Here is a 21,133-nt window from a genome sequence, read left to right as displayed (position 1 = left end):
TATAAATTGCTTCTAGATTGTTTCCGTGTCGGTGTGTTTGTGTCTAGTACAGCATCTTCAGCTTTTTAATCCGTGTTTGCTGCCTTTACAGTTTTAGCTGTTTAGTCTTCTGCTGCAGATGTCTGATTCCAGTGCTGCAGGTGAAATGAGAATAAATCCAGAGAACAATATGAAGCGATGATGTTTGTTGTAGCAGAACCGACAAGATCTTCAGTTTACTTTCACCCCATTTTTCTTTACTTATTTATTTACCAACTCCAGACTTTGTTTTTGGTGCCTCATGTTTTTTTATTTAACGGTTGATTCGGAAGATATTCCAACATTTGGTGAAGTTTGGTCATGATCAAAGAAACAATTCATTTATGACCAAATAATCTTCACTTTAAGATCCATTTGAATCACATAGGATTTTTATGTGTCAACAGATCTACTATATAACTAGATCTAATAACAACATGTCAAACGATCTACAATTCAATTCAATTTATTCATAGCACATATACAAATCATTTGATGGACTCGTCTTGGCCTGAGGAATAATGAAGAAATATTTATTGATATATTTTAACACTTTCACTGTAGAAAAAACAACACACCACCTTCCTCTCTTTGTGATTTGTAGATGAGGAATTATTGAAAATCAAAGATGGATTATGTTCCTGTCAGAGGAGACGTTCTGTAGAGGAAGTGGTGGGAAGATCTGAGATGTAAACCCACTCAGGACCACGGTCAGAAACACTGAGGTCAGAAGAATTGACCAGTGATGAGTCATGAGAGGATTCAGTGAACAGTTACCTTCAGAGAGGACGCACTCTCTTTAGTTAAACTCTCACACAGACAACTCAATTTATGTCATTTATAATTATTTACTATTTATGTTTCCCTTTTCTTTTCCTCCTGTTTGTCTCTCTATAACGATGACGGACTAATGTGTTCTGACAAGGATTCATTTTTACAATCACCCAAAAAGACATAAATATCCAGAACAGAGAGACAGCTCCGTTCATCCGTTCATTCTGAGAGAGATTAGCTAACGTCTCTGGGGACATCTTCATCATCTTCATCATCCTCATCCACCAGAGTGACACCTAAATCTCTCCAGAGGTCACGACCTCTGTCCTCCTCCTGACTGGACGCTTTATAAACGTCTGCTGAGAGACTGGACTCTCTGTGACCCTCTTCAGATGTTTCTGACCATCAGAAATATTTCACTGATGATTCATGATAATATATAAATGTTTCTCTGATAACTCAACATATTTTAAAAAAAAAGGTCAGTTAGTTTTTAGAAGCTTTAGAAAGAGGAGGTCTTAAAAATCTAAATTTGAATAACCATTTTGCAGCCAAATGAAACAGTTAACAGGATATTCAACCTTTGTTTCTTTATAAAACATTTAATACTTGACTTCTTTCTCTACAGTTCTTGTATAAAGACAATAAAGTAGTCCATGAATACGAGATATGAGTTTATAGATGATTATAATCCCTCCTCTCTATAGTGAGGGTGGTTTATGGCGTTTTCTCGGTTGCACTCGTTGTCTTTTTGATTCTTCATAGTTCATTTTGTTTGTAGTTTTGTAGTTTCAGAGAATAATGAACAAACGTCGTCGTTGATGCTCTGAGATCAGACTACGATGCCATTCGTGAGTATGAGCGAGGCTTAATGAAGAGAGATGTGATGAACCTTCATCGCCTAAAGGGACAAATTAGTGAACAAACAAGTGAACTACTTTTATGTTTAGTCCTTTATTTTTGGTCCATCTCTTCTTCATTATTTCACATTGAGGCACAACAACATGACTTCATACTTTCTGTTGCTATACTAAACTTTTTCACACATGCAGTTTACAGTAGTAACATATTCAAATGAATATTTAAATGATGGATCCTTGATGTCAAACAGAGACAAAAGAAGCTTTTCATCCTAAAGCTGACAGTTACTTTTTTGGCTGAAATATAATCTCTCATCAGCTCCGTTACTAGACTAATAGCATCTTTGTTTGGCCTCCACATTCTGACTTTTCATTGAGTGTGAACGTCACATTATGAATTACTCTTGTTAATTAATAGTGTAATTCATAGGAAACAGGGTTACGCAGCCGTCCACCTTCATATAATGAAGAACTGGAGATCACTTTTATAATCTGAATTAGATTAAACCTCTTCTGTTGATGGTGATTTTCTCTTTTAGAAACAGTGTAATGAAGCAGTTTATCTGTTTAATAAGATCATAAAAACACAGCTTTATTATTCTTCTTTGTCTATTTTTCTGATCATATTATTACTTTCAGAGAATTCTGTGTCTACTTTTAGGAGTGACCTGATGAAACCTTTGAGATTGTGGTTTTTATTCAACTTTTAATTTGAAGTTTGAATTCAGATTAAATGTGGATGGAGTCTGATGAGGAGAGGAGTTGTAGGAACTTCTTAGTAATAATTAATATTATATGATTACCTGAGCTGAATCCTCAGAAAAGCAGTTTTGGGGGATTTCTTGTCTTCTGTCACATTTCTCTCTCTGTGTTCTTGATTTTCTCTTCAGTATAAAGTGCTGCTCCTCTAAGGAAACAGAACAATGATGACTAGAAGTAGAGAGAACTCAAACATGTCTTTAGTGCAGAATAACACAGTTATGATGACATCAATCATAAAAAAGAAAGAAAGAGTTGAATTTCTTTGATAATTTATTTTAGGAAAAAAGGAAAACAATGGAATATATATCCAACATTTTTTTCAAGTGTCCACAAGTGTTACCAATGTTGGAAAGAATGGAGGCTCTACGTTATATATTTTTATTGAACTATTCATATTTCTACATCCTCTTCTTCCAGCCTCTCCTCTCCTCTTCTCTCCTCTCTCCTCTCTCCTCCTCTCCTCTCCTCCTCTCCTCTCTCCTCTCTCCTCTCCTCTCCTCCTCCTCTCCTCTCCTCTCCTCTCCTCTCTCCTCTCTCTCTCTCTCTCCAGCCTCTCCTCTTCTCCTGTTCAGCAGACTGAAGTTCAGTCAAAGTTTCACAGATTTGTTGTCACATGACTGTTGGTCTCAGATGAATCAATCATGTCTTCATAGTTTCACTGAGGAGCTCAGAATTTAATGTTTTTTACAGAATCTGGTTAAAACAAACGGTTTATTTGTGTTGAGATTTTAAATGAGACATGTAGAATAAAATGTTTTTGATGAAATATCATACTTTTAAGCTTTGTTTTGGCTGCTTTTTCTGACAGAAGCGTTCTTTGCACATGATGTGTTGAAGGACCGTAGGAAAGATGAAAATATAATAATTATGATGGTTTTTACAGCTTCTGGCTGTGATAGACGGTGTAGTTTTGGCGATTGTTTAAATAAAACATGCTTTCCAATCCTGTCAGAGGGTTTTGGGTTTCAGAGGGTTAAACCACCTGTAAGAGGATATTTGAAGTGTTTGAAGCCGCGTCCCATTCCTAAGGTTATATGATTATTCTGGGATTTACAGAAATGTAAAAATGAGAACAAATGCAAAAAGGCCTTGGAGTTTACTCAAACATCATGAGCAGATCTTTTTTATTTGTAGAGCTTTGTGCTGTGGCTCTCTGCAGTCTGCAGGTGTGCTCATGAATAGAGCTTTAGAGAGGTGATCTCTAGTGGGCCATCTGTTAGCACCAGAACACAACGCTGCTGACGGAGAGAATCTCACGAGGACTTAATTGGCTTTGAGGTGAAGACTCTGACGACAGGTAATGTGGACTGATGTGTAAAGGAGAGTACATCACAGCTGACTCTTTAAACATTCAGACTTTAGATGACAGTTTCACTCTGAAAGCATGAAATCATTGAGAGCAGCAGAGTTATGGGGAGACCGGGGGAGGTCCAGGGGGGAGGAGTCTGAGGGAGACTAATATGGTTTTGTTTTAAAGCAAGTTTCAGCAGTGTTTTAGAATGTTTGATGATGAAGGACACAACCTCCACCTTTGTCTACTCTGTTTACTGTTAGATAACAGACGTAAAGTGAAGCCTATAGAACCAACTTCTGATCAAACTCAGCTGTAGCAGAGTTTATTTGCTCCAAACCAGTTGATGGAAACGCGCCTAATTTGCAATTCTTTTTTGTTCTATGTTTAAAAAGTTATTTTCAAAAATTGAGAAATTAGCAAATAAAGGACAGGACTGCCAAACAGGAGAGTGACACACTTTTTTAATGATCTTGTATCATCTGTTTGACTCTAAATGGAGCATCATTTACTAAATGAACATCATGCTGTATTGAAGAAGACTTGAAACTAGAGATTGAGACCATAAACTCATGTTTACAATGTTTACTGAGGGAATAAATCAAGAGAGAAGTAGAGTCATTTTCTCATAGACTTCTATACAACCAGAGGAGTCGCCCCCTGGTGGACAGGAGAGAGAATGCAGCTTTAACACATGAAGCTTTGACTTCTTTTTTCAGAACTGGATGAAGAAGCCTGGATGTGAACTGATGGTTATCTATAGGTTCCACTCTGTCACCACACACTGCTTATAAAACAATGATTCTGACACTTTGTCCATCCTGGCTTCTCCGCTCTGCTGCTGAAGAGCTTTTGACTTTTTTAATTTGTGGAATTATCTTCTTCCTTCAGGTTGGATAGAAAATAAGATTTGGGACGGACCACCACAGCGCTTCATCTCTGTCCAATCAGAGATAGAAGCTCCGGCGGTTATCAGTTAATTGCATCCATCCGGCTCCCCAGGTGTGATTCAGGTCTTAATGAGTGGGCTGGAATGAGAACCAGCAGGGATTAGTGGGATTGAGGACCAGTGGACCACCGTGCACCTCTCTGGTATTCTAGTCCAACAGCGTGAGGCTTTGTGTGGCCTGTTGCTCAGATAATTAGTGTTTTATGATGGTAGTTAATGCGATGAAGACTCCCGTTTGATCCTCCCTAAAGACGGCTTCACGCTCAGCGGTTCACTCTTCAAAGGACTCAGAACAACAAAGTGTCATCGATCCAACTTCACTCTGCCGCTCTTTGATTTCCTAAAGAGGCAGGTGTTCCAAAAAACAACAGCTTGGATCAATAAAAGTGTTTTTCTTTATTCCTCCACAGTTAAACCGACTGTTATAGACGTGGGCATATTCGTGAACAGCATCGGACCGGTGTCCTCTATAAATATGGTAAGTCATCATGTTCACACTGTTTACACAGCGCTGTCTGTCTTCATGGAGCCATGAGGCCTGGTTTAAACTCAACTATGTGATTGGTATTTTGAATGGTGCGTTGTCCATAGTTTGATTAGAGGAGTCAGAACAGAGTGAGTCTGTGCTTTTAAAGATGATGTTATGTGAGAATAGACGTCTGTTTGAAGGACAGCATCACTGACTGTAATGAGCTGAGCTTCTTAATAATATCTGTCACACACATCTGCCTTCAGATGGTAGAACAGCTTTTCACTTCAGTTGATGAAATGCTTTTAACTATCTGAATGTTATATCTTCAACTATTAACAATCTGAACTCCAAGCAGTTTTGGGTTATTTCTCTCTCTGTGTTCTTGTTTTTCCTTCAGTATAAAGTGCTGCTCCTCTATGGAAACAGAACAATGATGACTAGAAGTAGAGAGAACTCAAACATGTCTTTAGTTCAGATTAACTAAAGTTATAATAATTACATAAATCGTAAAAAAGAAATACCCAAGTGGATTTCTTTGATTTTTTTACAAAAAATTTAAAACAATAGAATCTATATATCCAACATGCTTCCAAGTGTCTGCAAGTGTTACCAATGTTGGAAAAAATGGAGCTTCCACATGTTTTATACATTGAACTTCCAGCATCTCCTCTCCTCTCTGCTCTGTGTTCAGCCTGAAGTTCAGTCAAAGTTTCACAGATTTGTTGTCACATGACTGTTGGTCTCAGATGAATCAGTCATGACTTCATAGTTTCACTGAGGAGCTCAGAATTTAATGTTTTTTACAGAATTGGGTTAAAGTAAATGGTTTATTTGTGGCGAGATTTTAAATGAGACATGTAGAAAAAATGTTTTTAATGAAATATCACTATTTTAAGCTTAGTTTGGCTGCTTTTTCTGACGGAGGAAAGTAAGATGAATAATTGGAGATAATGAGATCCTGTTTTTACATCTTCTGGCTTTGATAAACGCTGTTGTTTTGGCGACTGTTTAAAGAAAACATGCTTTTCCATCCTGCTGGCGCGTTTTGGGTTTAACAGCTTTTCCCTTCAATTAATGAAATACCTTTACCCGTCTCAAGGCAACTTTGTTTAAATCTTCATCTTAAATACTATTGAAATTACCTCCTAAATCATATACATCAAAACCAGTCAATAACTCAACATGACCTTCTTTTTACTGGATTTTGAACCTCACACAACCCTTTTGTACAAAGTGAGCTATGATAAGAGTTAACTTATCTACTTAAACCTGCAATGACGGGTTTTCTTTGGCCACTTGGGGGCAGCAGAAACAAGTAATGAGCACAACATTTACATATCGTCACCTTTTAAATCCATAAGGAGAGGTGAAGTCCCGTCCATTCAGGTGTCCCCGATGTGTCCTTATATCATGAAAAAACATGTTCAGTAGTACTCAGTGAGCAACAAATAATGATTTGATTGGGTCTGAATTGTGCCATGAATTACACGTAGGATGTTTGTACTTTTAAAAGATAATTCTGAACGTCAAGAAAGAATCATTTTATCATAAAAATGTTGGAGTAAAGGACTTGTATTTCTCAGGTCTACTCAGCATAATGAGGTGAAAACACAGGTGTTCATGTACTTTGGGTGTTTGGGTTCCTAACCTGGTCGTCATCGTTGCTCCAGAGTGGTTTTGTGTCTGCAGTTGACAAATGTTCAGACTCTTCAGGGACTTTATTTTAGAACAGAATAAAGCAGACATCAGCATTATTTTCCCTGAATGCAGCTCTGCAGCTCTCAGAACACCTGATGGTTGTGCATTCGGTTTAGATTATCTGAAGAGGGAACAAACTTTTCCTCCGCAGAGCTTTGTGACCAACAAACAAACAATAAGGCCCCATTGTTTGCTCTACAATTAACTTTTATTGTCATAAAATATGACACTTTGAGCCAAATGCTTTACCTCTAATGACACCAGATCATCGTTTGTAAATGCTTTCTTACTTGTGGTTTGGACAAACAACACTTCCTCTGTAATGTTAATCCTGTCATATATATGGAAACCATTATTAAGGATAATCATTTTTTATTTTATTTAAATTTATTTTAAATTTTATTTATTTTATTTATTAAAAATTAAAATTAAAATTAAAATTAAAAAATAAAATAAATAAAATAAATAAAATAAATATGGCATAATAAGCCATACAAAATCAGGATGTCATACTCAAACAGAGCAGGAAAATGGATCATTCTTTCAGAGGTTATAGAAAAGCATTAATGTCAGTGATAGCATTAAGTAATAAAGTCATAAGACATAATTATAGAAATGTCATAATGGACATGCACAACTGATCCTATTATAAAAATACATTATGATATGGATCGAATATTAACAGGTAGATTTATTCCAACCAGACAGAGTTTTAAACATGAAGGTGTTCTTGTCTTTTGACTTAGAGACTACAGAAACAGAAATAAAGCTTTTTAGTTTGTGCTTGTAAATGTCTCAACTTTTCTGCATCAGTCTGATTTAAGAAATGCCTCTGCTTTATATTGGTATTCCTGAAATACTCAAATGACATTCATTAAAGTGATGTATTTAAATTTTAATGAGTACAACATTTTTTAAGTACGTACTGGGAGCCAGCACAGCCAACGCTCAACACCCCCGCTGTATGACGAGCTCATTTTAATCCCCTTTGTTAGAGAAGTATTCATACACGGTATCAGATGTCATACTTGTATTGTTTCTAATTACAATGCGCTGTATAATTCTGGGTGTCATGACTTTGCCAGGAGACAGACGGTGATTAATCCGCCACTTTAGGAATGAACTCAGAAGAAATGAGGTAATTTTCACATCAAATAGAAAATCAAAGAGAAAAGTATTCTGTGTGGGGACATTTCAATTTAAAAAATTCTAAAGAAATGGGATTATTAGTGTCCATTAGCTCACTAACATATTGTCCCAGGTCTTTAGTCATAAGTTGGACTGCCCACATTCTGAAAGCTTTGAGTTGAGACGTTGCTGGAGTCCATCAGTCTTCTGATCTCTGAGATTTGTTCTGTTCAGAAAGCTGCAGCTTTCGCTCAGAGGTCCCTGCAGCCGATCCACCCGGTCACAGCTTCTTCCTGTCCTGACCCCTCAGTGGAGGAATGAACTCCCCAGTGGAGGAATGAACTCCCCACTGACCTCAGGACAGCAGAGTCACTGCCCATCTTTAACCTCACCTCTACTACCTGATAAAGAAGTACTACCCTGAGCCTTCCTCGTAGCACTTACTGTATTCGTATCAGTTCGCTGCACTTACTGAATTCGTATTCGTTTACTGCACTTATCCTATTCGTAGTAGTTTGTAGCACTTATTATATTCGTATTAGTCTGTTGCAATTATTGTTTTCGTAGTAATCTGCCTCTGCACTATACTTTTGCTCTGGTTTCTGCTTTAAGATGCTTGTTTAAGAAAGGAGATGCACTTATGACTTCTGGTGACTAGTAGTTCTCTTGAATACCTATGTTGAACACACTTCCTGTAAGTCGCTTTGGATAAAAGCGTCTGCTACATGACTGTAATGTAATGTAATGTAATGTAATGTAATGTTCTTTAACAAATGGTGACATCAACTGATACCTGAATGGATAACACAGCAAGTGAGCTACCAACACATCCACCCATCCATCATTTCATCCATCAATCATCCATCCATTGTCTATCAATCATCCATCCATCTATCATCCACCCACCCTAATATCCATCCATCCATCCATCCATCCATCCATCCATCCATCATCTATCATCCATCCATCTATCTATCTATCTATCTATCTATCTATCTATCTATCTATCTATCTATCTATCTATCTATCTATCTATCTATCTATCTATCTATCTATCTATCTATCTATCTATCTTCCTTCCATCCATCCTTGAAACACTATAACAGACACTATATCTCGTGTGATAAAAAGCAAAGTGAGGATAAGAGCTCTCATTGACTCATTTCTTCACTACATGTAAGCAAGTATCTCTCTTCCAAAAGTTCATCCTGTTCAGAATCACTTCATTGTTTGACCCGTTTCATTACTTAACTTTTAAAAGCAGACTCCTCTTTTTCTTCTTCTGACTGGCTGTTGGTGCATTAAGAAACACAGAGAGGATGTTAAACATTTGAAAAACATATTCAGTCTTCAGAGTTTTGAAGGTTATTTTTAACGGTTTGTACTTTTAGAACTTTAAGAAAAAACTATTTTCAGTATATGTATGGAATGAAGACTGATGAAGTAGAATTACATAATGATTAAAGTCTTATTTCTGTAGTTATTTAACTGACTATTCTGTAGGGTCTTATGTATTCAAGACCAAATGGATTTCCAAAGGTGCTGAGTCCCGAATCAAAGAACACAGCATGAAATTAATCAAAAGCTGGATGTGAAGGCCGAACCTCCTCCCAAAGAGAGACACCACAGGTTCTACACTGCTCTTCATCACCTTTATTAGGTCAAACATCTCCAGTGTATCACCAGGAAGTTTCCCCTGAAACACCCAAAAAAGCATGAATACATATATTTTAAGTTTTGATATAAAACATGGTGGACAACTAATGAATAGTGTACCAGGTTAACATAGGTAAAATATTCATAAAACTCTGATTATTCTAAGAAAAGCCTTTGATTAATAGATCATGCCTGCAGGAAGACAAGGTAAATAATGAAATTGTAGTTTTAGAACACCAGAGGGAAAAGCTTCTGTCTGCACAGCCTCGATGACGCCACCACACCTGTGTGTAAATGAATTAGCCGCCATCATTTGCATGGATTTTCAATTTATTTAATGGCTGGATGTTACACAACACAACCTAGGAGCACAGAACAAATTAGATTAAAGATGAGGTGACCCAAAAAAGGTGGAAGTTTTCCTCAAGAAGAATAAAGAAAGTAACAAACTGCCTAGACGGGTAGAAAACAAACCAAAATCACCGATTTGTTTACATCAACATGAAAAGTTGCTAATGTTAACTTAAACTGTACAAATCACAAAAGTAATGGGTGGAAAATGTTAATTATCTTATGGCCGGTTAGCACTGAATTAGCTATTAGCTTCATATGAGGGTAGAGTACTTGAAGGGGGACAGTTCTGCAAAGAACTCGGTGATGTGGAGTTCTACTATTGGTTTATGTAAATTCTTCAGTCTGGTAATCAGGTATATTTTGTGTAAACAGCAGGATTTATGTGCTCTTAATTTGAGCAGCAGGTTTTATTTTTAATTGCTAACGTTGTTTTTTCAATGCAAACGTTACTTTTTTTACCGCTAAAATTGCTTTTTTAAGGCTGACCATACTTTTTATCGCAAACATTACTTTTTTTATATGAACATCAATTTCTTTAAATGCTAACATTACCTTATTAATAGTAGCATTACTTTTGTAAGCTAACATTAATATATTTTAGGTTAACAGTACTTTTTAATGCAAATGTTGCTTTTTTATGCTAACGTTACTTTTTATTGCTACAATTACTTTTTCATGCTAACGTTACTTTTTATGCTAACTATACTTTTACATTTTTTTATTCTAATGTTACTTTTTAATATTAACAATACTTTTTAATGCAAACATTACTTTTTAAGTCATCACTTTTTTTAATGCCAACAACACACACAACTTTACTTTTTAATGCTTGTTTTATTTTGTTGATTTTAACTTTACTATTTTATGCTAACATTTCTTTACTTTTATGCCAACATTACTTTCTTGATAGACAAAGCTTCTGTGCTGCTAGTTGATGTTTTCATTTCTCATCACCTGTGGAGCTAACTGTGTATTCTGCCTGTTTCTCACTCAAATTCCATGTGTCAACAGGCTAAGACGGATATACTGTATGTTAAGGTTTTACAAAAATGCTGCATATAAATTTACCTTTTTAAACTATTATTTTTTTGTTTCAAGCCAGTTGCTTCTTTTCTAAATTCTGAAATTGTCCGTAGTTAAGCTCCCACGTTGTTTTTTCTACCTCCTGCTGCTCACACATCCTGGATTGTTTGCAAATGGGAAACCTGTCTATTCTTAATGTTCTCTTCAGGCATGGTGAAGCACCACGAATGACCCATTTAGATGAAAACAATAAGCTGAGCTATGTTTTAATAAGCAATGAACAATATGTTAAGTCGGAGAGAGGCATCCTCCGTGTCATTATGAAGAACCTATTTTTACACTCCTGGGTCATGTAGTGTCCAAGGCAACCTGGTAATCCAGGAATCCCTGCCAAACCAGAGGCCGGAGCCGGTGGGGCCCCCGATGCTATTCTCACCCTGTGGAGAGCTCACACACTGGGAACCCAGAGAAATACAATATTCATGCCAGTTCATTTCCCCACTGCGTTAGCGAGCTGCTGGCAGGATGACTGCAACATCTTGGTTTTTCTTCAGCTCGCAGCACAATATCCATTTGTAATAGTCCTGAAATGAACAGCTGACTGGAGGCTAATTGTTTGGCTCGTACCTGCTGTGGTAGAAAACCGCCTTGACATTTTATTGTTCACTCCATAATAAATGTTTCCTCACTAGTGGGTCAGCTGGTTCAACTTAGTAACAAGATGGCTGAGAGGCAGAAAAAAACAAGTGTGTTTTCCCTTAATAAGCCTCATTTTACTGGCTGGAAGATTCATGTAATGAATTCATCAGCATGAGGATCTTAATGAGGCTCTAATGACATAAACAGAACAGATCTCAGTGGAAGCAGCATGATTTCATTACATGCTAACACTACTTTACCTATTTTATTAGAAACATTACTTTTCCACGCAAACATTACTTTTTTTATGTAAACACAACTTATTTTATGCTAATGTTACTTTCTTATGCTAACGTTGTTTTTTAATGGTAACGTTATTTTTCATACTGAAGTAACTTTTTTTTATTGCTAGTGTCACTAATTTATGCTAACGTAACTTTTTTTAATGCTGACGGCACATTTTATGCTTTTTTTTTTAAATGCTTAACTTTTTTTGTTAATTCTAACTTTACTATTTATTCTTGTAATGCTGCTGAAATGAACAGCTGACTGGAGGCTAATTGTTTGGCTCATGCCTGCTGTGGTAGACAACATGTTCTTTATTCACTTCATAATAAATGTTGATTCATTAGGTGGGTCAGCTGGTTCAACGTAGTCACAGAATGGCTCAGATACAAAAAAGTATGTTTTCACCTCATAAGCCTCCTTATTTTACTGGCTGTAAGATTTGTGTAATGAATTCATCAGCATGAGGATCATAATGAGGCTCTGACGCTATAAACAGAACAGATCTCAGTTGAATATTAATATGCTGCTGTTGTGGTTCAATCAGCATGTAATGAACTTACAAATATATCTTTCCTGTTCTACCAGTGTTCATGTTTATGGTCCCGTTGTGTCCAGAGTACCGAGCATCCTCAGTCTGTTTCCCTGTTGTAGACAGACATTAACGGAGCCGAAGAAGCATGTTTAACGTTTTAACTGTTGGTCTTTTGATTTTTCACCAAGAGGATGTGGAGATCATGAGCTGTTGGAAGGAGAGTCGTGGACTGTGACTTCACTGAGGAGCAGGCATTGGGATTGTTTATAAGATCATACATTTCCTGCTTTTTCCCTGATGGTCTAAATAAGGACTCATTTTGTTGCTGGTTGCTCTTTAGAAAAGTGGCAACGCTGCATAAAGCAGATTCTGTGTTTGATATTTGCCAAAAAGGAATTATTCAGGGTGGAGTTTGATGGCGCTTGATGAGAATCAGAAACGGAAGTCAAAGCTTCATGTGTGTTAAACATGTGCATTCTCTCTGCTGTCCACCAGGGGGCGACTCCTCTGGTTGTATAGAAGTCTATGAGAAAATGACTCTACTTCTCTCTTGATTTATTCCCTCAGTAAACATTGTAAACATGAGTTTATGGTCTCAATCTCTAGTTTCAAGTCTTCTTCAATACAGCATGATGTTCATTTAGTAAATGATGCTCCATTTAGAGTCAAACAGACCATAAAGCAGGGGATGCTTTAGGGCGGGGCTACACACTGATTGACAGGTCCACACCAGAGACGTATACGGCGTCTCTATGTCACTCCTCCTCAGTCCATATATGGTCACTTCCTGTTCACTGGTTGCAGGGCAAAAAACATGGCGTAGGCTGTAATCCAAGATGGCGACGGCGAACTCGAGGCTTCAAAACATCAGTCCATAAACCAATGAGAGACTTTACTTTCCTTTTATTATTTACGGGTCAAAACGAAACGCTGCGCTACCAGAATGCACTGCACGGCTGCTAGAATTCACAATGAATGTGCCAAGTGGAAATATTATATATAATTATTATTATTTAAAAAGGTTTGGACCCGTTAAGTATTTCACACAGTAGAGTAGATGAAAGTTGTTTCAAAATAAAGTGAGGAACAGCACAGTGACGTCCTGTTCGTGTTCACACAGCAGCTCACACCAGGTGGACGATGAAAGTTTGTCTCCTCGTCTCCGACGACCTTTAGCTAATGAGGACACAAGGAGAGACCTGGAGCCAACGAAGGGACATGACAAGACGTCTCAGGGCCCGGGACAGAAACAGTCTGTACTGGAGGCCTTCTGCTGCATAATCATAAAGTGCCAGCCACACTTTGTCCTAGTTTACAGTATCTGGTTCAGTGACTGGTACTGGGCTTTGGGAAGTGAAATATCTACTTTAAAACACCAGGATTATGTTTATTTGGTTAGGATGTTCAAATGTGTATGTTCTCAATATTTATTATGTGTGCAAATGTGTTATTTCTACCTTGAGCTGCAGAGAACGAAGCAGAAAGATAAAAGAATTATAACAGAATAGTGTTAAAAAAGAGGTTAAGTTCTTCTCTGTTCAGTAAAAAGGTTTGCAGAGCAGAAAAAAAGTCCTTGTGTTCACATTAGAAATGCTGCAACTTCCAAATCTACTGGAGAAAGAAATACTTGAATACAGGAATACCAAATAGCATGAAGATTTAAGGTTTTTACTTAAAGTTACAACAAAGATGCTGGATCTGGGTCTGTCCACGGTGGACTGGTCTCTGCTGGATCTGGGTCTGTCCACGGTGGACTGGTCTCTGCTGGATCTGGGTCTGTCCACGGTGGACTGGTCTCTGCTGGATCTGGGTCTGTCCACGGTGGACTGGTCTCTGCTGGATCTGGGTCTGTCCACGGTGGACTGGTCTCTGCTGGATCTGGGTCTTTCCACGGTGGACTGGTCTCTGCTGGATCTGGGTCTGTCCACGGTGGACTGGTCTCTGCTGGATCTGGGTCTGTCCATGGTGGACTGGTCTCTGCTGGATCTGGGTCTGTCCACGGTGGACTGGTCTCTGAGCTGAAGGAGTTTCTGGTGAACCTTCATGATCTCATCTGGTTTCTCCAGAATCCGACCCGGTGGCTCCGATGACGAGCTTTAAGAATAACTTTATAGAAACAGACGATCTTCTCTCTGATGGTCTGGTTACTGATGGAGGTCTATAGAGGATCAGGACTACACTGAGACTGGTTCAGGACCAGATAAAAGTTCCTCACTGCCATTTAATATAAAATAAAACTAAACATAATTCCACGCAGTGTAATCATTAGAAATGGTATTTAACTAGTATATCAGTATATACAGAATGTGATGATTTGGGATATCCTACCCACACCAGAAAACATTGTGTGGACTAAGGTTCATCCATAAGATTCTCAAAAAACCATTAATAAAATCTGATATTCATGAGGAGAGATGAAGGTCAGTGGCATAATCCTCCGCTCTGTTTCCACACAAATTTAAAATCTGCATCCCTGCGTCAGCTCAGAGTGGTGGTGTCATCGTGGTAGGAGGCTTCGTAACATCGAGTAAACTGAGGCAGAATAATTCCCCACATATCAGAGCCCACATTAAGCCATGTGCAGAGTTTCAATCATGAGTAATGTTCCTTATTCGTCCGCATGATTTAAAAATCTGATGGGGAAATATTCCATTATAAGACGGAGTCTGTTCAGTGTGACCCAACTTAACTTCTTGTCGACAGGAGAGAATGATGAACGATTGAATTAAGTGTTTCACTTTCCAAACGGTATCCTTTAAAACGTAAATCCACTCTGAATCATGAGGCAGAGACATTTAAAAAAGAGAAACCCCTAAATGTACATTTCATAAAGCTAACAAGTAGTTCAGGTTGGAATAAGTGAGGTCGAGGGAGAAAACTTTTGTAAAATATGTGGAAATTAAAGGAAATCCATAAGCCTATAAACAACATTTTTTTGGTCTATAGGCACGTCGCTATTAAAGCTAAAATAGGCAATTTATTTTGGGTGCAATTTTATTATATTTGTTGAAAGTCTCTTTTCAAACAGCAATCAATAAAACAAATGCTCTGTCTGTCTCTGTAATAGAGAGCTGCAGGAATGAGTCCTAAAATCAGACTTAGTCAGCATTTCTTCACTTCCTGTCCCGTTGTCTTGAAGTCAACGTGTTTTCTGAATGTGTTTCTGGTGAGATGTCTGAAATAAGTTCAAACATCATAAAAGTGGTGTCCATTTGATGAACAAAACGTTTGTTTGACACAGAGATTATTTTCTGTAATAATCCAGAATGGAAGAATCCCATTGGCTGATTGTGGAGGGAACCAGTGATGCTAACTTCCTGTTGGAGCAGAACATCAAGTTATCCCTCAAATAATTTCATTCGGTCCGTCATGAACTTATTGGACGTCCCAACTTCCTGTAGACACTCGGCCAGAGCGACTGTTGCATGTGACTGTCGTCTTCCACGTGGCTACACGCTCCAGAGGTTGATGGCTATCCAGCAATAGTTACTGCCTCAGACTCACTTTGGAATGAAATTACTTGATGCTAACATGCTAGCTTGACATCTATGAGTAATGAACACATTTGCCCTCTTTGTTTCTTATGTTCACTTTGATAATCAAAGTCCAAATATGGTCACTTCCTGTTCACTGGTTGCAAAAAGCCAAGATGGAGACGGCCAATTCTCCAAACTCCAGGCTTCAAAACGATGAATACATCCACTTCTTATGTCCATGTCTTATGTTGTTTTCTACCCGGCTTTAAGACAATACGTTAGATTACACTAAAACAACAAAACAATTTCTAATTATTTCTCCAACACGGACATATTAACAATATAGATAATTGATGGTTCTTAAACAGACTATTCTCTAATACAATGAAAACCCCTCTGTGTTCTTCTTAACATGGTACAGTCCGAGTTCTTCTTCTATAAAATCCATCTTGAGCTCTCACTTCCTGTTAGCCAGTTTGGACCAATAACCAGCAGGTAGTATTGATGGGCGCTCAGTCATGAACACGTTGGGTACTAACACTAACCTTAACACTACTTTAAGTATTATTTAACCAATAAATGAATAAAGTGGTTAATTAATTAATAATATGAACAATGACATGACTGAAATTACTTCTGTTAAGCAAATGTAATCTTCAGCTAATCTGTTTAGCTCCACATGTAATTAACGATGCAGTTATGTTGTGTAGGAATGTCATTATAAGGAGTCAGGGATGAAAGTTTCACGTGTTTTGCAAAGTTAACTCTCCTCTGTGAGTAAATCCACCAAAAGAATCCTCATTTTGCTGATATGAACAGGCATTTTAATGTGAATGTTTCAATGTAATGCAGCGTTATTCTACAGGCTTTAACATATTGAAAACATTTCATTAGAGACCTTCAGTGTTTTCACTCTCCTGTCAATTTGTTGAGGTAAGATTTGTGCATCTTAATGTGGATCAGCCAAACGTTTGTGAACATCTGAACATTACACCCACATGTGAATATTTAATAGATCTTCTCCCATTCAGCCACAAGAGCATCAATGAGGGTGACGTTCCAGTTCCTCCTGCAGGTGTTGGGTGGAGGTTGAGGTCAGGACTCTGAGCAAGACAGTCAAGTTATTCTATCTGTCTTTGTGCACGGAGGAGTTGTCACATTGAAACAGGAAAGGGGATTCACAAAATCATTGCCACAAAGATGGAAGCTCTGCTGTTTAAAATATTATATCTGCAGCAATAAAAGTGTCCTCAACTAGAACTACAGTCAAAAGACAAAGTGCACAAACATGGACAGACTTTGGTTCCATGTCAACCAATGCGTTTTCTCTTGAGCGTATTTTTGTAGTTATTTGGAATGGGAGGGCCGCATATTTCGAGGCGATGAGCGTTGCACGTTTGCCGTTTTTTTTTAGAGAATTAAAAGAATTTCATCTTTGGTTAAAATGCTTCTCTCGTCACTTCCTATGTTTACATGCCCAAAAATTCTGTTTATGGGTTTTAATCTGAAAAAGACAACATTCCTAATAATCTTCCTAAATGACTAATGAGAATGAATATTCACTAATATTCCCGTTTACTTGCAGCAATCTATATTATGATGAACGTGAAACGACCTCATGCCTCCATCATCACCAGTGAATCCCACGTCGTCTGTGTTTTGTGACCCATCCACCATCACCTCCTCACTACGGGGACGTCTGCGGACCCTTTTCAAACATATTTCTAATCGACAGAAGCCAACGTAATCCACGAGAAAACACTCATAGTGTACTCCTCCATCTTCTGCCACTTAAACAAGATTTATTTGATACAGCTGGTGTTTCCAGGTAGTATCAAGCATCCATCAGGTCTGCATGTCTCAATAGATCATCTGTTCTGTACTTTAGTTTGTAGGATTTTATCATATGGGGGTCTTTTCCTACTGTAGAGTTTTGATTTCACTGAGAGTTTATACAGTAGCTCCAGACCTGCAGGTTTAATATAGCAGCTCCTCTGAGGCAGTTCAGGTGAAAGACCTATTTTCTTCACAGCAACGGGGAGAGGAAGAAGATCGATTCTCTTTCAGCCGGAAAGAATCTCCTCCTAATGTGAAATTAAACAAGATATAACAAAGCTGTAAACATCTGCATCTCACTGTGTCCACATGTGATGGCTTCAGCTCATGTTGGATTATTTGATTTGCACCACTTTTCCTCCACTGGTCATTAAATCCTGGATAATGTTGAGGTTTTTTTTGAGCCGCTGAGGTTCCTCACAAATTAAAGGTCATGAGAACACAGTGGTTCTCTTGATTACAGCCTTCATTCTAATTGGGGAGCTATTCAAACTGGTGCAGAGACCGGGTAAAAGGTTGAATGCATTTCAGGCGCTGGCAGCAGTTTGAAAAGGTGTTGAGGGCCGGATGAGGGCAGCGATTATTCATTTCATAATACAGAACATCTTCCTGTATCGTTGGATCCTAAGAACTGTTTGGTGAGCACATAGTTCCCCACTGAGCCTGAACAGATGCACCACCGTTTAACCAGTCAGATTACAAAGTAGAGTCAGTGAATGTCTTTCAGTCACAATTAAGAACAAATAGTAACTTACTGCTGTGTGTATATGCGATAATAGTTGTGTATATTTACCTTCCATAACAGAGGAATTAGACCTTCTTTACCCTGCTTTATGGTCTGTTTGACTCTAAATGGAGCATCATTTACTAAATGAACATCATGCTGTATTGAAGAAGACTTGAAACTAGAGATTGAGACCATAAACTCATGTTTACAATGTTTACTGAGGGAATAAATCAAGAGAGAAGTAGAGTCATTTTCTCATAGACTTCTATACAACCAGAGGAGTCGCCCCCTGGTGGACAGTTGAATCAGAAGCTGTTTATTGCCAAGTACCTTACACACACAGGGAATTTGGCTCGGTGATTGATTGCGTAACAGGAAACACAGTGCAATAACATAAGACATAACTTACATTTGAAAATGTACAATAAAATAACAAGAGTATGTTAAAACAAGTATATAAATAAAGTGTATATTACTAAAGAAAAGCAGAACGAATGATATGCTGCAGTCTGTAGAGTCAAATTTTATTACTATTGTTGCTATTTTGTTTTGCAAAGTTTCAGTATTATTACTTAATTGTTCATATTTATGTTTTGACCCCTGACTCCATTTTGATTCTTTTTTTCTTATATTTTTGTTGTAATCTTTGATCAAACTTCGGCACAATCATTTCTTCTTCAATCTTATCTGTTATCTTGGTTAGTAGTTTTTCAAAGATGGAACATAACAAGTCGACCAGGCAAAAATAAATGAACATCCAGTACATAACTCCATGTGCAATAACTGCACAGCTTTGGAGAAGAAGCTCCAGAATAAAGACTTCAGTTCTGCCTCTTAGTGAGCTAAACCTTCAGCTGGAGGCTCTGAAAAAAAGAAAGTGAGCCGGGTGGAGAGGGTCATCTGGGAACTGGATTTGCTCGTTAGACGGAGTGTTCAATGTCGGGGGATTACAGCCTGGTGATAATTTTGTCCTTTTTATATATTGTGTGTTTCCTAAGCTGCAACCTCTGGTTCTGCAGAGTGAAGCCAATGCTGAAGTGTAATGAGCTGTATACATGTCCAAAGAATGACCCTAAAACCTGAAGAATATCAACATATCCACATGTTTTCATCTGAAAATGATCCATTATAATAACAACAAATCCAGAATATCAAAAACGGAATATGATGTTTACATGGACCATATCACATGAATATTGTCATTCAGAATAACAGTGAAATATAAGTGTGATGCTCTGGATTATGGTTGTCTGACATTGGACCAGACTGTCTCAGGAAATAAAGTTTTCTCTTGAGCTTTTTGCATTTGTTGGTCGGAGTTCCCATTACAGGTTATATCTGATGTGTGCAGAGGAAACCGTAGGAGTCTGTTGTTGTAATCGTCCGGCTGTCGATGAGTAAAGGTGCTTTTATTGATCTTTTTGTTCTGAAGTCGATGATCACTTCAGTCTTTTTTCTCTTCAGGACCAGATCGTTCTGATAAATCTGCAGCCTGAAAGTGTCTTCAGTGTATTTCTAAATCAGTCCGATGATAATGGTGTCGTCCACCTTTTCAGTAGAGTTTCACTGAGAGGCAGCAGGTCTGAGCTCGCCATGTGGAGCCTGTGAACAAAAGGATAAACGTGAAAGTAAAGAATGAACGACGGTGTTCAGAGATGTGTTTCTCAAAAGCATAATCCTTCTACTGAGTGTCATCTAAAGATAAAATCAATACTCTTCAGTATCAGGTGAAGCTGCTCCTTCTCTGTGTGAGGACACTGAACATCATTATTGATGATCTGATGACTTTAAACCCACTCTCATGTCTTCTGATTCTGTCTTTCAGGAATACCAGATAGACATCATCTTCGCCCAGACGTGGACGGACAGCCGCCTCAGCTACAACAGCACCATGAAGAGACTGACTCTGAACAGCAACATGGTCGGACTCATCTGGCTGCCCGATACCATCTTCAGGAACTCCAAGAATGCAGATTCCCACTGGATCACGATGCCCAACCAGCTGCTCCGCATCTGGAACGATGGGAAGGTCCTCTACACGTTAAGGTAGACTCACTGTAATCCTGAAGCTGCTGTTTGAGGGAGAAGAAACACAACACAGAGCTTATGATCTGCACATTCAAGCTGTTTTTCAAGTGAGAATATTATATTTAAGTGATTCTTTAATGAACAGATATTACTGATTTATCAGAATGGGCTGCTGTTACCTGACTGTTTAAATGTCTAAGATCAAAATGCATGTGCTGGAATGTACACTGTTACAGTAGTTTATGTGTTAATGATTTATTATTTGGGGAGAATAGTCTGGATATGTTTTTGAATAATCTGAACTCATAGCATCATTCATTCAGAAACTAAAGGAATTTGAAGTGACTGCAGTAAAACCCTCTATTGAGACTCGTACTGTGAATGTTCTGTATCCATGTCTTTGTACAGGTCTGTATCTTAAATTAATGATACATCTGAATAGTAGGGGATTCTGAAAATACAGACAAAATATGATGTTTACATGACCTGCACCAAAATTCTGAATAATGCTGGAATATTAGTGTGCATCTAAACAAAAGCAGAAAAAACCTTCACATTTCAGAATATTGGAGCAAGAACATTGTTGGCATTTATTGATATTTTTTTTGAATAACTCAAACAG

General features: G+C 37.9%; 1 protein-coding gene across 1 annotated transcript in view; it reads left to right on the top strand.

Annotated features, from left to right (window-relative positions):
• LOC129094383 (gamma-aminobutyric acid receptor subunit gamma-3) overlaps positions 1 to 21,133 on the top strand; it is a 40,033-nt gene that overhangs the window by 6,184 nt on the left and 12,716 nt on the right. Inside the window, exons 2-3 of the mRNA XM_054602534.1 lie at positions 5,065 to 5,132; positions 20,309 to 20,529. Coding sequence (XP_054458509.1) covers positions 5,065 to 5,132; positions 20,309 to 20,529 — 289 coding nt within the window. The remainder of the gene's footprint in view (positions 1 to 5,064; positions 5,133 to 20,308; positions 20,530 to 21,133) is intronic.

Source organism: Anoplopoma fimbria, chromosome 8 (genome assembly GCF_027596085.1).
Source record: "Anoplopoma fimbria isolate UVic2021 breed Golden Eagle Sablefish chromosome 8, Afim_UVic_2022, whole genome shotgun sequence".
Taxonomy (NCBI): Eukaryota; Metazoa; Chordata; class Actinopteri; order Perciformes; family Anoplopomatidae; genus Anoplopoma; species Anoplopoma fimbria.
Note: the sequence above shows the minus strand (reverse complement) of the source record. Positions and strands in the feature narration are given on the sequence as shown.